The sequence below is a fragment of the Cupressus sempervirens genome, chromosome 9, assembly GCF_028749045.1.
Source record: "Cupressus sempervirens isolate cs-2001-9-10 chromosome 9, ASM2874904v1, whole genome shotgun sequence".
Taxonomy (NCBI): Eukaryota; Viridiplantae; Streptophyta; class Pinopsida; order Cupressales; family Cupressaceae; genus Cupressus; species Cupressus sempervirens.
Genome location: NC_143126.1, coordinates 786848965 through 786866331, shown reverse-complemented (window position 1 = coordinate 786866331; position 17367 = coordinate 786848965). Strand labels below are relative to the sequence as shown.

General features: G+C 36.8%; 1 protein-coding gene across 2 annotated transcripts in view; it reads left to right on the top strand.

Annotated features, from left to right (window-relative positions):
* The first annotated feature begins 248 nt into the window (after window positions 1-248).
* Window positions 249-17367, top strand: part of LOC149541076 (ATPase complex subunit) — a 175651-nt gene continuing 158532 nt past the window's right edge. For both annotated transcript variants that reach the window (XM_089799801.1, XM_089799800.1), the window contains exons 1-2: window positions 249-619; window positions 792-832. In XM_089799801.1, the coding sequence (XP_089655927.1) occupies window positions 473-619; window positions 792-832 (188 nt within the window). In that variant the 5' untranslated portion in view covers window positions 249-472. The remainder of the gene's footprint in view (window positions 620-791; window positions 833-17367) is intronic.

Genomic DNA, 17367 nt, shown 5'->3' with positions numbered 1-17367 from the left:
TTTATGTATGATATCCACCTTTAGTACTCTTATCATATTATTATCCTCACATTATTGTACATACTTCATTGTATAATAGAAGATAATCCACCTTCAATTGACATGCCATGCCCTTAATATAGATGACAACTTACATTGCTTATCTCCTAATTATCATTTATTATCTACATATCAAGTTAATTTAATTAATTATTGATCATGTCATTTAAGTTCTAAATTTTGACATTTCTTTCATTGTCTTAAAAACGTCCCAAACCAAACCCAACCCCGCTTAAAGAGCACACTTTGAACGGATACATTTTGACATGTGATGCCTTCGGAGACAACATTTGGTTGAACTTTACGAATACCAATCTCAGTGGGAGGTTCATCGTTTCAGAAAATTCTCATTTAAATTTTATCAGAACTTGTATAAATTTTCTGCACTAACCGATTCTTCTTTAGATTTGGCCTAACAAGGAGTTCAACAAAAATGAGTCCCATAAGCAGCAGACTCCTAACCTACTTCAGCAGATTCATATCTACTAAATACCGATCTGAATCGATACAAAATTGCAGGCTACCTTCAAATCAACCGGCTTTTCAAGTTAATCATTGTCGATTCCTCGATATCTACCAGGCAAGTAAAATACAGTTATTTGTAAGGATTTTAATGTCCACTAAAAATAATAATTTTACTCAAATACATTCAAAGGTACCCACTATCTTGAAATGCTGGATAACTTTTTCCTTTGTTTGATAGAAGGTTTTGGAAGTGATTATCCTTTTTTGAAAATTATTTGTTTTCTCAGTTTACAGACAAAGAAGCAATAAAGAAGGAGCGTGCAAGACTGTATGTGTCGTTGGACTTTCTCTGTGTATCTTATTTCAATAGTCTCTTTGTATTTTTAATACTAGTTCTTTTGTGGATTATTTTTAGCATGTCGATGTGGAAGTAGTATGGTGCGTTTTGTGACTAAAAGTTTGTTGGAATGCTTTAATTCGAGAGGCCTTCCGAGTCTTTATTTATTTTTGATGAATAGTCCTTCCTACTCTTTATTCGATTTCAGAGCAACCTAATAGTAGCTGTTAAGGTGGTTTAAGTTTTCAGATCCTTTATCTGGTTATGGGCCACAATTCAAGCTGTTGTATAGGTTGTGGATTTGCTAACAACTTACGACTGAAACCACGTTTCTTGAGCCTGAAAGAAAAGAAAAATACAGAAAATATTCAACACAGCAGAAGTGGACTGTAGCTTCCTTACTCGGACAACCTAGAGATAAGCAAATTTATCTGTATTTTTTGTTTTTAATCTAAATAACAAACACCGAATAGAAAGTGCACAATCTGATCACAAATTTCAAACCCTTATTATTAATGAATCATAAGCCGTAGAATGATTTAAGCACTTAGTTTCAATGACTGGAAACCCTCTTAAACATATTCAATTTATTTGCAACTGCTGGAAATTGCAATGCTGATGTAAATAGGGTTGGGAATTAAATTGTATAATTTTTTAAAACAATGTATTGTCACTCTGTAATGTCACCTATCAGATTTCGTGGTAATTTCAGGACAATGTTCTTATTACTTCAATTGCAATGAGACTTCTTCCTATTAAGACTTTTATTCTCACTAATTATCTTGACACTGCGCACAGTTAAATGGTAAACATTCCTTGCCTAAATCTTGATTTATGAAGTGTTATTGTAATGGATTGCAAATATACTGATATATACTGAGTATAATATAATTGCAACGGGTTCCTGATCTACAGGATGGATATGTTCATGACTTATCCTATCTCCATGAACTTTGTTTTATGTAGAATGTGAGTTTTATCTTGGGATCAATATGTTGATCAAATAACTGCTCAATGTAAATGTAAATGATACCTTATGATGTGAGAGCAATATATAATCCCTACTGATGTGTTGATTGATTGTATGCCAACGTGATGTACTGCTGATTGTATATAGTTTCTAAATGCCAGCTGATATAATATTTTGTTCCTTGTTACCAAAGATGCTGTCTTGGATTTACAATTATGTGCTTAGAGTTAAGTAAGTAAAATAGGCAATATCTTTATTTGAGCATATTGCAAGTTTGATGATTGTGTGTTCAATGCTGTGTATGAATTATCGAAGGGTTATCCTACTGTATACCCCTTACTGTGTGTTTGTACTGACTGTATATATATATATATATATATATATATATATATATATATATATATATATATATATATATATATATATATATACTGACTCTGTAAATATACTTTTTTATTGACTGTACTCTTTATTGAATGCTGACTGGATGATTAATTTGCTGATTATATTTTAAGTTTCCTTTTGGTGTTCGGTGCTTCAGTTCATTTTTCCTTTCCCTGCATTTGTACTTTTATTTTCCCCAACTTAGGTAGGTTCCCCATGCAGCTGCTATGCCTGCTTAAACTTTATAGCAACTTTTTGTGAAGCTGGTGGCCTCATTTTATGAATTTTGTTTGTTTATTTTATGATCAGTTATATTAAAAACTATTTTAAAATAAAATCATTAATAACAATGATTTAGAGAAAAAATTGGAGACAAATAAAAGAAGGCAAAACAAATTGTGAAGCTATGTGTTTTTTTTTTCCAATTAGCAGTAGCTGCTTATTTCTAGCCCCTCCTTTTTTTGAATGCTTTTAAAATTTTTTAAAGTAGTTGTTGCTCCACTAAAATAGGAAAAGAATTTTTATTATCCTATAACTGTCAATAAAATATGCATGGGAACACTGCAGCTGCTTAAAATGAAGGAGAAATTGGAGTTAAGCAGTTGTATGGGGACATGGGGTTATACTCGCGTGGGAGAGGAGGACCTTTCAAAGGTCAAAGCTTTTGGGAGTAAAGCATCACGTCTCTACTCAGTCGTGAGTAAAAGTTACAAGGAGTTATTTGATATTAATTATTTATATTATATACTTTTAAAGATATATAATATTTTCATTTTCTTTTTATATTATGTTTGTTTTTGATAATTGATTGATTTTTTTGATAACGAGAAACATTACAATGATTACCATACTGGCCTTAGAGCCATGATTTTCAAATCCCTGTTACATTGCTGTCATGAACAGACTTAATGCCTGAATAAGCAACCCCGCCCTAGAGAAATAGACAAAAACTTCAGCAGACCCCCATGGATTGTGAGTATTAACACTCAAAAAGCAAACAACACCAGCAAAAACAACCACAAACTGACACAAACTGAGGGAAGAAAAACACCAGACAAGACAACCTATAGATATGCCCTACTCCTGAAAATAGGCAGCCAAGAATGGGCCAAGGATTGAATGAGCCAAAGTGCCCTCAACGCTTCATCATCTCCTCGCGCATCTCGTTGAGAATCATACCACCCACCATCTGCATCTTGCCACTTTTGCGTCCATGCACTGGTGGCGGCACCTCTCGACAAATTTCACTTGTGTTTCTTTCTTGCACTTTACTCAGCGTCAACTTCATTTTACGTCCCCCTGGCTGCATCCTCCTTATTCGAGCCAAAAGAAAGGCCCAAGCACAGAACAATGCCAAGATATCTAAGTTCGTGTGGGCTTGAAAGCCCTTGCCCAAAAATTCCTCGCCGAGTAGTCTCTCTAGAATGTGGATGAATTCATCTTCATCAATCCGAAATACCTCCTCTAGGCGATGCGGCGAGATCCCAGTACTAAAACTTGGAGTTTGCTTCTTCTTGGGAGCTGACAGAAATAAATTTGCTGACGTCCCTCTACATCCTCCACCCCCTGCTTACCATTTGAAGATGGCGACATCTGTTAAAAGGCACAATTTAATGTTTTCCAAAATTTGGAGAGTTCTGCATGTGCATACTTCTTAATGATGAACCTGCACCATTTGACACTGTGCTGCTGCTGTCGTAGCTCAAACACATGCCTGATAGAAAGACCACTGCCTCCTACCTGCCACCTCTCTATATTATCATTGTTGGTGTCATGTCAACCCATAGAAAACAAAGATTTAGTTTTCGTTCAGGACTATGGAAGTAAAGTCCTCTAGTTTTTCTTGTCTATCTTCTAAACTGACACCAATGTTAGCCATTTTGTCTGCTAACACATTTCCTCCTCTTCTTGTGTGGGAAACACGATATTCTTCAAATCCTTGTAGCAACCCGCGAATCTTTTTGATGTATTTGTCTAGTGTCCAGGCCTCCAATTTACCCTTGATGATGCCATTAATCACAATTTGTGAATCGCCTACTAGATGCACCTTTTGTCCTCCTATTTTCTTTGCTACCATGAGAGCATAAATTGCCACCTGACATTCTTCCCAATTATTTGTTTTGCGCAATAAGGACTTGGCCCCTAATGCTGGAACATTGCCCTCAGCATCTAAAGTGGCAAAACCTGCTCCACATCATCCTGGATTACCTATCGACGCTCCATCAAAATACATTCTAATCCAATCTGCTTCAGTTCTCTACATTTCCTCACTCGCCTTTCCACCCGAGGAACCAGGATTAGCCCTAGGCAGCCCATTAACAAGCCTTCTTTTTATATTATGTTATTTCAGCATTAAGGGTATTTAATAATCATGTAATTACATAGCTATATATAGTAGTTATTATTATTTATTTTGTAGTTATATTATTATTCTATTGTATTAAAATAGGGTAGAGCCTATAGCACAATGGTAATTTGTCTCTCATAGCTTTGGTTTAGTCTACTAAAGCTTAATACATAAAATTAATTAATCTCAACATATAATAATAACAATTACTTTAGGCTCCAGCCCAATTCCTATAAAAAAAAACGTTATATCGTATTAAAATATTATATTATATTATTATTATTATTTTGATCGGTAATAACAATTTATATATATTGTCCAAAAAAAGATTTTTACATTGGGTTCCATCCTGGCAATCCGTTCAAAAGATGATGTTGACAAATCTATCAACAAGACACACAGGCAAGTTACAAGATGCCACATGGGCTTGACGAAAACATAGTCAAAATGCCACATGGGTTTACATTCAATAGAAGGACAAAAACCTTCATCACGAACCAAAACACAAGAGATTCGATGCAAAAAGGACGGGTTTGGCAAAGTAGGGCTTAACCCCATAACCAATGTTTCGTCTCCTCTTGTGTGTAGTTTGGACTATTCATCCAACCACTAGTAGGCTTACTCTTCCTACCCTTCTTTGTTGCCTGCCCCAGCGAGCTCGATGCCTTTCGCTTGGGAATCAAAGAAACATCCACCCTTGCCACTGTTGGACCAAGAGCATTCATAGCGACACTAGGGTCCTTGTGCTTGACGGGAATCTTTCTTCGAATTAGAGGGCGTCCTTTGGGATCATGCGGAGCCGAAGAACGAATGGGTGTCAACTTGCTGCGCCCGAAGTATTGCTCCCCTTTGGCTCGGGCCTCACCCACACCCTTCAAATGTTTCGATAGATCCCACCAACCCTATCAAAGCATGGGTATACAATCTCGCATCATGTTTCATGGAGGCTTAAACACTTGTGAGCTTCAAATCGTGTGAGTTGATGTCCTCTCACATGATGGCCACGTGCATGTGAAATGTACTCTCACCAACATTAATGAGAGCGGTGGATCATTGCTTGAGACTGAGGTGCACAAGGAACATCACCTCCAACATGAACATTGCGAAATGGCATTTCAAACATTGGGTACCCAGGTTAACTCTTTGGGGAGTGAGAATGCTGAGTTGGGCCTAGCCACCCAAGCCTTGTTGTGACATCATGGCAAAGATGATAATGGGGGGAGACCGTTGAGGGAAATGCCCCTAAAATCTGTGGAAAGATTCAAACCTTTTTGATTCGTCCCCAATTTAGACAAGAGATCTGCTTCTACGGTTGCTTCCCTTAGGACATGTGCGAATTTGAAATCGTCCAATTCAATTACTAGAGATCGAATTGCCGTTATGTATTTGTTTAGATGCCAAGCTGCAATTTCCCCATTGGTGATTCCCCTCACTATGATCTGAGAGCCCCCCTAAAGTGCACCCTTCGTGCCCCCCAACTTATGTGCAAGAAGAACTTCTTTAGTTGCTGCTGCACACTCGGCCTGGTTGTTAGTTCCATCAGGGATGTTTTAAGCAACCAATGCCAAGATGTTGCCAACTTCATCTCTTGCAACCACCCCCACTCCCGAGGGATCTGGGTTGATCTTAGCCGCACCATCAAAATTAATCTTAATCCAACTGGGCTCCAAGACACCATTTTGGTGCGATTACAAGATCACAATGGGGTTTAGCCCCCCATGCCCATTAACGGGCCTTATATTATTTATTTAATCTTTTATTAAATAGATATTTTTGATCAGTAATGCATACTTTATATTATTATAAAATAGAAAATACATATAGATATCAAACGACCTAGTGGTCAAAAGAAACCAAATTATATTAAATATTTTAATATTAATATTATTTATATATATTATAATTACATTATATATTTTTTTCTATTTTTATGTTAATATTATTACTTATTTATTAATATCTTATCAGTTAATGATAATTTATTATTAAATCTTATTTGAGAAAGGGGACATCACAGTCTGTCCTTCCTTCAAAATGCTTGTCCTCAAGCAATGTGAACCTTTGGTGTGAGTGGTTTCTTCTAGATATCCAATCCAACAACATTGAAATGGTAATTTCAACTTGAGGTTAGAATGACAATTTATTTACAAATATAAAGTTATCAAATTTGAAGATCAATTTAAATACAAAAAATAATTCAAAAGGTGAAACTTATCTTGATGTATTGTAGTACTTTCTATCTTGTTGTTAAGTTTATCTTTGTTCCATGATGAGTCTTGACGAATAATCTTGATCCTTAGGGAGAGTTCCTAATTAGGTTCCAAGCTCTTTGGGGAAGTCCTCTTGGAACTCTTGGAACTCTAGTTGCCTTGTGGCTTCTTTAGCACAATCCTCAAGCTATATCACCATCTCATTATGACTTTCTCCTTCAAAGGCCTTATGGATATCCTTTACTTTGTATATTTATTGTTATAATCCTTTGGAGAGACTTTATCTCTTCCCAAGCCTTTAAGGATGTATCCATCTTTATAATCCTTGGGAGAAATTTTATCTCTTCCAAGGCCTCTATGGATATCTCTTTAGGATATAACTCTTATGTATAGTCTTTGAGAGAGATTTTATCTCTTCCAAGACCTCCATGGATATCCCTTAAGGACGTATCCATCTCTATAATCCCTAGAAGAGACTTTATCTTTCCCATGCCTCTATGGATATCCCTTTAGGATGTATCCATCTCTATAATCCTTGGGAGAGATTTTTTCTCTTCCCAAGCTTCTATAGATATCCGTTTAGGATGTATCCATCTCTATAATTCTTGAGAGAGACTTTTTGTTCAAATCATTTGTCGTAGCACCAAAAGTTCAAAGTATCAATGCTCGATACAAATGCCAAGTTTAACCTAACCTAGGGGAGGCGGTAAGCCATTTCACAAATCTCCAAGGAGGTGTTGACCACCAAAGTCAACAATCTCCCCCTTAGCATTGATTGAGCCTTCAACACCCATTGAAGAGAGACTTGAACCCGTCACTAAAGACTTTGATACCAATTGCTAGAATCATTTTCCATTGCACAAAAAAATTGAACTATCAATGCTCAATACAAATGCTAGATTTAACTCGATCCACGAGAGACAGTTAAGCCATGTCACAAATATCCAAGGAGGTGCCAACTGCCAAGTCAACAATTGTTGCTAACTAAAGTCCACATCTCACAACTTAGAGGGGGGTGGGGGGTGAATCAGTTGTAAGTAATAACTATGAAATTTTAAACTTCTTAAACTTAACACCAATTAATAATATAACAATGCACAACAACAAGAAGGCCAATACCATAACACAAGGTTTTTTGTTCTCGAGGAAAACTCTGTTAAGGGAAAATCCCCTGTGGGGATTATACCCACAAGATCATGCACTAATCTGAAAATATCTCTTTTAGAGGATTTGACCCTATTAGGAGTAGATACAATATATTTAGTACATTTGTCCTTGTTAAAGGAGTAAACTCCTGTTAAAAGGTTCACAACCTTGTTAGGAGTTGATGAGAACAAAAGACTCATTGCTCAAGCACACTTTCCGAAGAAAGAAGGTTAAACCCACCTTCAAGAAACTCACTGTCTCATAGAGTAAAGGTTAATCCACCTTTGTTGAACTGATTGATAATAACTCAATTGTCTTTACAGTTCCATTGAAATACACTAGGAATGATAATAGATTCCAGTCATTCCTCTTCTCAAAGCATTCGACTATCCTTCAACTTTGCTCTGGTATCTAGCATCAAGGCTTGTACATGTAACAATCATTCCATACATTACAAATTAGGAAATTACTTTCCTTTATACAAATTACAAATAAGCAATTAGGTCGCCCTGTTAGGACTTCCCCAGTGCACAAATAAATGAATAAATCCATGCTAAGGCATAAACGCCTTCTCAAGCAATTATACAATAATGACAATTCATAAGATACATGCCAAGATTTATCATTACGCTTGCCATATTAATTAACACACTACATAATCCTATCGGGTACTAGAATGATATTCTACATGCCACACGCAATCAATCAATCCAACATGAATCGAATGGCCAACAAATCCAAAGATATATGCATATCCAAGTCTTCTACCTTCCTCGAAGCTCGCGAACCATAAGCCCAACTCGTAGTCATGTTCTATCTAAAATACTGCATTTGCCTCTGACATAATTCTCTATCACTGGCCTGTAACCAGCCTTCACCAAATCAACTATAACTCACTTAAATCAACACATAAGAAGCTGCGACTATAAACATAACACTCATCCTGCAACACAAATCCATGCTTGCATACTTAGGACTACTGTATGCTGTTTGTACTATACTAATCAATAGCTTGTAACTTACAGAATCTGAGTTTGTCTTGCAACTACATAACATATGTTGACATAAATGACAAAACTTGTGATCATATCATCATGTCAACAACAATTCCAACTCAATGATCACCAATAATCTCCCCTAATCTCAACAATCTCCTCCGTTGAGCATCGATGGAAACATATGGTGAAAAACCATCAATCCAAAAGTAGCATTGTAGCACAACTTTCTGAATACCCTCAACATAGCTCTACCAAAGACATAATTCCCCCAGATGGAGGTTTTTCACATGAAGCTCTCAACCTTTTACATCAATGGCAAAGGTTACCATAATAATTAAATAATGTCAAACTTCTATAACAATCTCTCCCACTTGATAACAATCTCTCACACTGTGATGACTACTCCCCTTGGGACAATTTCTCCCCTTGGGATATAAACCTCTCCAAAAACCTTTGAACCAAAACAGGCAAATCAAGTGCCACCAAAAACAATAAAGAAATTGATCCATAAAGAGGTCTCAAGCTTAGCTCTGCACAACGTGACTACTCCCCTTGAGGATTAGCACCCAATTGGGACAATTTCTCCCCCTGGGATATAAACCTCTCCAAAAACCTTTGAACCAAAACAGGCAAATCAACTGCCACCAAAAACAAAAAAGAAATTGATCCATAAAGAGGTCTCAAGCTTAGCTCTGCACAATGTGACTACTCCCCTTGAGGATTAGCACCCAACATCAAGTCTAGGTGTATGAATATGCTCTGATTATGTTTGGACTGGTACATACCTGCATCAGTCAATGCTTGCAAGGCAAGACCATCACCCCAAGCATACATCTGAGATACTCAAAGGTGTCCTTAGGCAAAGGCTTGGTACAAATATCTGCAATTTGTTCCTCTGCGCTTACATATTCCAATCTCACTTCCTTCTCTGCCACTTTCTCTCTCAAGAAATGATACTTGATACACATATGCATAGTCTTAGAATGCAACACTGGATTCTTAGACATATTGATAGTGCTTGTATTATCACAATAAATAACAATAGGTTCATCAATATTTATACCAATATCCTTCAACATTTGTTTCATCTGAATTAACTGTGTATAATTGTTTGCAGCAACATGCAATAGACTAAGATATACATTCTTGCTTCTTACTCAACCATAAAACCAATCTCCCACCTAGGAGAAGGCTCCTCCACTAGTGCTTTTCTTATCATCAAGATTATCTGCCCAATCCGCATTAGTATGAGCATACAAGGTAAAATCTTTAGATCTGTCATACCATAATCCGTGATTCAAAGCTCCCTTCAAATATCCACATATTCTCTTTGCAACTGCTAAATGTGTTTTCTTATGTTTTGCTTGAAATCTTGCAACAATTCCAACTGCATTAGATATGTCTAGCCTAGTATGAGTTAGATATTGCAATCCTCTTCGCATAGATTTGTACCTAGTCTGAAAGAATCAGGCCAGTCATTAGTAGAAGTCAACTTACATACTAACCTTGCTTTGTTCCTTACAACTTCACTTTGCTCATTCATTTTGCTTGTGAATACCCAATTAGTTCCTATATCATTCTTATCTTTAGGCCTAGGAGAACCAATTCCCATGTATTATTCTTCTCAATTTGTTCTAATTCTTTTCATATTGCTTTAACCCATGATTCATCTTTACATGCTTCATCAACACTTTTAGGCTCAACTTCTGATATCAAACATAATTCATAACTCATTCTTGCTCTTGTCATCGCACTGCTACTAGCATTGCCAATAATCTGATCATCTGAATGATTTAATGAAAGGTGCTTCTCTAGATTCTTCAATCTGTACCTGTATCCCATTATCAATCTCAAAGAATTGCTCTTGCACATGATTTTGATTCTGACTTGTAGATATTTGATTTGATTCATTATCTGTGTCATAATTAAATGTTCTTTCCTGTATTTGAAATCTTTCATCAATCTTCACATTAGCACTTTCAATTATCTTTCTCAATCTCAGATTGTAACACCTATATGCTTTGCTCTTAGTAGAATATCCAAGAAACATTCCCTGAGCTTAGGATCAAACTTTCCTATCTCATTATCTCTTTTGATAAACTTAATTGATAGTACATGACCAAACCAAAATTCATATGAAGTTTTACCTATACCATGTCTGATCTGAACTCCATTCAATGTGTAAATTGCTGTAGTAATTGCATCTTGCCAATGAACATGAGATACCTTCCCTTAAAGCATCATGGTCCTTTGCTACGACATTGTGCTGTGGAGTCTTAGGAGCTGATATCTGCTTGAATATACCATGCTCTTCACAATAAACATTGAATCTATTTGATCTTCAAACCCGATTCATTCTCTACCTTCTCTTTATAAATCTTGAACTTATCAAAGACTTCAGATTTCTCCTTGAGAAACACAACCCATATCATCCTAGAATAATCATCAACAAACAAAATAAAATATCTTTCAACATATTATGATCTAGTCTTTGTGGGATCACACAAATTTGTATGCACCAGATCCAACTTTCCCTTAGTAGAATGTGTCTTGCTGTGAAAGCTATTCCTTGTCTGTTTACCCATCACACATTCCTTGTACAACATGTTAGTAGGCTTCACAGCAGGAAAATCTCTGACTGCATTTGAACTACTGATCCTTACCATATTATCGAAGTTCACATGACAAAAATCTTTTATGCCACAACCAACTGTCATCAATCTTAGCAACAAAACAACTTACTCCATAAGTAACTGAAATATATTACCTTTGGTCTTTGTGCCAGAAGCAATCAAACTCCTTGATTGATCTCTGATTGTACAACTTCCATCCTTGAACTGCAAAACTCTTATCTACAAGTTGTCCAATACTCAACAAGTTATGCTTCAACCCATCAATAAATAAGACATCATCAGTGTTAGTTTTTCCATCAAGATCAGTAGATCCTTTTCCTTTTATCAAACAAGGGCTATTATAACCAAATCTAACAACTCCACCATCATATTTCTTCAAGTCCACAAACTTATATTTATCACCTACCATATGATGTGAGCATCCACTATCTATGATCCATTGAAACTTCTTTTCAACATGTGAAACTAATGCTTTTCCCTCATCTCTACGACTTTCTTCTTTTATATCGACAAAACCAATTTCGTCATCATCTCTATCATCCGATTCATTATCCAATTCTCCTTCACCAACATAATAGTATTCTTTAGAATATTTAGACTCGTAAGGCTTAGGCTTATACTTAGGCACTCTAGTAGGACATCCAGATGCAAAATGACCAATCTTATTACATGAAATACATATCAAAGGTAACTTGCCTTCATATTTCCCTTTACCTCTGTTTTCTCTCTTTGTAACCAATGCTTCAAGCTCTTCAAGCTTCTCTTGCTCTTCGTTTATCTCTGCACATTCCTTGCCATATTCTCCAAGATTTCTGTAAGATCTCCTTGTGCTCACACTCTTTGTTAGCAGCTTCTTATCTTTATGAACAGTAGCTTTACAACTAATCTTTACTTTAGGTAAAGCATCTTTTAATCTAGAATTTTCAAAAGATTGCAATCTACTAATCAATGTTTTCCTGTTGAATCCCACGATGAGAGGTATTACTTCCTCAATATCCAAATCTTTGTATCATAAGCTGGTGTCCAAGATCTCTTAGAATCTTTTGCACAATCTCCTCTTCTATTATAGTTCCACTAGAATTCCTTATCCCTGTAACAATCTCTGTTATCCTCGGAACATAAGCTCTGATAGATTCATCCTCCTGCATTCTTACACTCTCTAGCTTTTCTTTCCAATTTTGCAACTTTGCTTGCTTTGTATACTTGTCTCCTTTATACAATATCTCCAACTTTGTCCAAATCACATGTGCTGAATCCAATTCCTTAACCTTTGTAAATTTTGCTTTTGATAGGGCACTAATCAAGGATTCCTTGGAATTGATGTTACATTGAAATGCTTTTTTCTCCTCATTTGCACATGAAGACAACTCATTCTTTGACTTCATAACTTCCCGTTTCTTTGTAATCATCCAAAAATCTATTCCCATGCAAATCAGATGTGTTCTCATCTTGTTCTTCCAGCTATCATAGTTATCACCATCAAATTTTGAACTTCCTTCTTGTAAGCCATCCTGGATCTCCTCAAGTTGTTAATCTTCCTTCTCAAAAAGGACCACAAGCTCTGCTACCAATTGTTAGTAACCAAAGTCCACACCTCACAATTGAGAGGGGGGTGAATTAGTTGTGATTAATACCTGATCACCAATCAACAATATAACAATGCATAACAATGAGAATGCCAATACCATAACACAAGGATTTTTGTTCTCGAGGAGAAAACCCTGTTAAAGGAAAGGCCCTGGTTGAGACGATACCCACAAGATCATGTACTAAATGAAATTATCCCTTTTAGAGAATTTGACCCTGTTAGGAGTAGATACCATACATTTAGTACATCTGTCACTATTAAAGGACTGCACCACTGTTAAAAGGTTCATAACCATGTTAGGAGTTGATGAGAACAAAAGGTTCGCTGCCTAGCACACTGCCCAAAGAGAGAAGGTTAATCCCACCTTCAAGTGACTCATTGTCTAATAGAGTCAAGGCTAACTCCACCTATAGTGAACTGACTGATGGACAACTCAATTGCCTGTATAGTGCCATTGATGTACACTAAAAATGATAACAAATTCCACTTATACCTCTTCTCTAAGCATTTGATGATCCTTCAACTCTTCTCTGATATCCAAGATCAAGGCACACACATTTTACAATCATTCTGTACATTACAAATAAGGGAATTGCTTTCTTTTATACAAGTTACAAACAAACAATTAGGTTGACTTGTTAGGACTTCCCAAATGTACAATAATTACAATTCATAAGATACACACCAAATGCTCACCATATAAATTAACACGCTACATCATCTCGTCGACTACCAAAATGATAAACTACACGTCACACACTAGCAATCAATCCAGCATGAACCAAATGACAGCAAATCTGAAGATATACACATACTTAATTCTTTTACCATCCTCTAAGCTCTCAAACCTAAAGTCCAGCTCGCAACCATTTTATACCCAAAATACTGCAAATGTTTAACATAATTCTTTGTCACTTGCCTGCTACCAACCTTCACCAAATCAACTGTAACTCATTCAAATCAACAAATAAGAAGATACAACCATAGACATTGTAATGTCCCCATCTATTTAGCATCTCAGTGGAGTTCTTAGCCTTTACATTCTCCGAAGGCTAAGCGGAAAAATAAGGAGAAATTGATTAAATTAATTTCTTATAAAGTCATTAAATAAATTAAAATTAAAAGATGACTATATTTAATTATTAAATTTTCTATAAACACAACTAATTATTGTATAGGAAAGGGGGAAGCTTCTAGAGAGTGCATTTTCTAGAAGTACAACTAATTATTGCCTTGGAAAGGAGTAAGCTTCTATAGAGTGTAATTAAATAATATTTTATTTCCTTCTAGAAGGGTGAGGGAAAAGAATAAATAGAGGCGAAAGCTTCATTGCTAGGCATTTGATTATTGTCAATTGCATTTGATATAAACTTGAGAGAAGAAACTAAGGGTTTCTGATTTTAGTTAGCCATTGGAGAGCGTGAATTCTTCAGTGTTGCAATCATTTGAGGAGGTGAAATATCCACTGAATTTGGCATCTAGGAGAGCTTCATTCTGGAGTTCTATTTGTGCTAAAATTGGAGAATACATTTATTGCTGGCTGCTACAGTAACGTGAACAGTGCCGTGAATAGTGACGTGAATAGTGCCGCGAACAGTACCTGTGCTACAGTACTTGGCTTGATTATGATTGTAATTTCATCTCCTTCATTAGGTGATTTGTATATCAGGTTCTACAATAAATTTGCATCATTTAAATTGGTCATTTGGCATTGTAAAGGTGGCTGTCATAAGTAGCTGTAGATGCACATTTTATATCAGATTTATATTCTCATTTCTACTCAGTTCTTTTTGGGGTTGCAAAGCTAAGAGCCTTAGAATATTATGTTAAGCATTGAATTAGAAAATATCTCACTAAAGGAGTGATATATATATTTGATGTAATGTCTATATATTTGATGTAATGTGCATATTTATATCTTCTATGATTGACATGATAGTATGCATGCCAAGTGTTTGACAAAATACCAATTGGCTATAAGTACACATTTTTCATTTAGAATTGATCTATATGCATTTGAAAAGCCAAATGAGAATTGCATATGCATTTAGTTCTTTTCTTAGATATAGTAGTAATCAATTATAGGTTTTTAGGTTCCCTTTGATATCATTTCAAACAAGCATAATCAATTTGAAACTCAGAAAACAACAAGCATAGAGATCGTATTGGAAGTGTTCGACAATTTTCCTTGGCCTACAAATCAACAAGTTGAGGTTCAAATTAACAAGGGATATTACAGTGGTATCAAAGCTAAATACTGCCATCTTGAGGGTTTAGCAATCACATGTAGCTACTTGGGGTTGGCTCTTATAGATTTTACACTCGCAGGCAAGCTTTGTTTGACAGGGAACAAGATTTTGACAGGCAGCCAGACACCATGGGTGACGGGCAAGAGTGTAGCCCACCAAGAGACAATAGGAATGAGGATCAAGAAACAAGGGAATTTTTCAGAGCAATGGTTATAGGACAAGAGTGGATGGCTCAGGCTTTGCAGGCGCTCACCACCATGGTTGAGTGCATGAACCCACAAGATGGACAAAATCAGGAACATAGGAGTGCAGTGGGATCACCTAGAGCTCATAGAACTCTTTCCAGAACAGCAGACAGGCCTACACGTCCTACCTTTGTTAGAAAGGAACCAGTATAGGAGCCAATAGAGGAACCTGAGGATGGGACATTTTTAGATATCCTTATGGCTGCTAATGATGAATGAGAATTATTGGCATCGCAGATACGAGAGAGAATGACTTTTGAAAGGTTTGTGAACCAAAGAAGAGAACACTACTAAAATGTTCCCATGTACTGAGATTTGGTGTCAAACAATGGAATGGCCGTACAAGTGTCTAGAATGAGGGTTGTATGGTGTGGGAATAGTGGCCATACGAAGGCTACTGTTATAGCCGTACGGTGTGGGGATAAAAGTCGTACGGAGGCTACTATTCTAGCCGCACAGTGTGGGCTACTCTTATGGTTGTACAGTGGAGGATTGCATCACAAATAGAAGGCTGTACGGTGGATTACTGAGTGTTGTACGACAATCAAAGATGGATGTACAGAGGCCAGAGATGAACGTATGGTTGAAGAAAGAGGGGAGAGTGTATGGCGTGGGGCTGAGATGGCCATACGACACGCTGTACGTTGGACTGGGGGATGACAAAAAGAATGCACAGAGGTGGTGGGAGGAAGGTTAAGGCCATACGGCCATGAAAGGAGTCGTACGAACAAGGACAAGAAGGGTACAGACGGATATCTGAGCCCTATGGTGAGAATACTCCTGTTCATTCACAAACACAGATTTTTATGGAATCCAGATACCAAATAATAAATACTCGAATACAAATAATTCCATCAAGAAATATATAAGCCGAAAAGATGGTGCTCTGATTTGTCAGATCTAAGCGAAGTATTACAGGATACGGAATAGGGTGAGGGTTGAATCCCATCGAAACCGCAAGAGCCAAATAGGGATGATCTTTCACTTCTGAAATGGTGAACAATAGAGAATCCCAACAGGACTTTGCAGTATAGAAAAAATAATTCAAAAGCATGATTAAAGACTACCTACAAGCTGTGCTTAAATACAAAAATAGCTGACGGCGACACAAATTACGAAAACAAAATAAAAATGGGTCTGAGATACATTAAATTAATCGGCCCATTACAATAGTTTGATAAATGATTTATTTTATAATGGAAACATTACAGTCCTCTTGTCCCAAATTTTGCTTGTCCTCAAGCAAATACAATGCCGGGTGCTGGAGAATGTGCTTGCCCTCCCATGTCGCGTCATCCAATGGCAAGTGTTTCCAACACACCAAATATGCCTTCACAGTGCGATTCCGCAGAGTCTTCTCACGAGCTTTGATGATCTCGGCCAGTTCCAATATGAGCTTGCCTTCTTCATTGAGTGGTGGGAGGTCTGTGGCTACCGTGACATTTTGCCCTACGGCCTTCTTCAAGCATGAAACATGAAAGATGTTATGAATACGGCTTCCCTCTGGAAGTTCCAGCTCGTAAGTGACTTCACCAATGCGACAAATGATGCGATAGGGGCCATAAAAATGTGGCTTACTATTTTTCTTTTCCCTTCTTCAATAAAGATTGCCGATATGGTTGGAGCCTGAGATAAACCAAGTCTCCTACTTTGAAACTCCTCTCCATTTGGCGTCGGTCGGTGTATATCTTTTGTTGATTCTATACCCGTTGCAAGTTTTCCTTCAGGTGTCGTAGGATGTCTTGTCCCTCCTGAA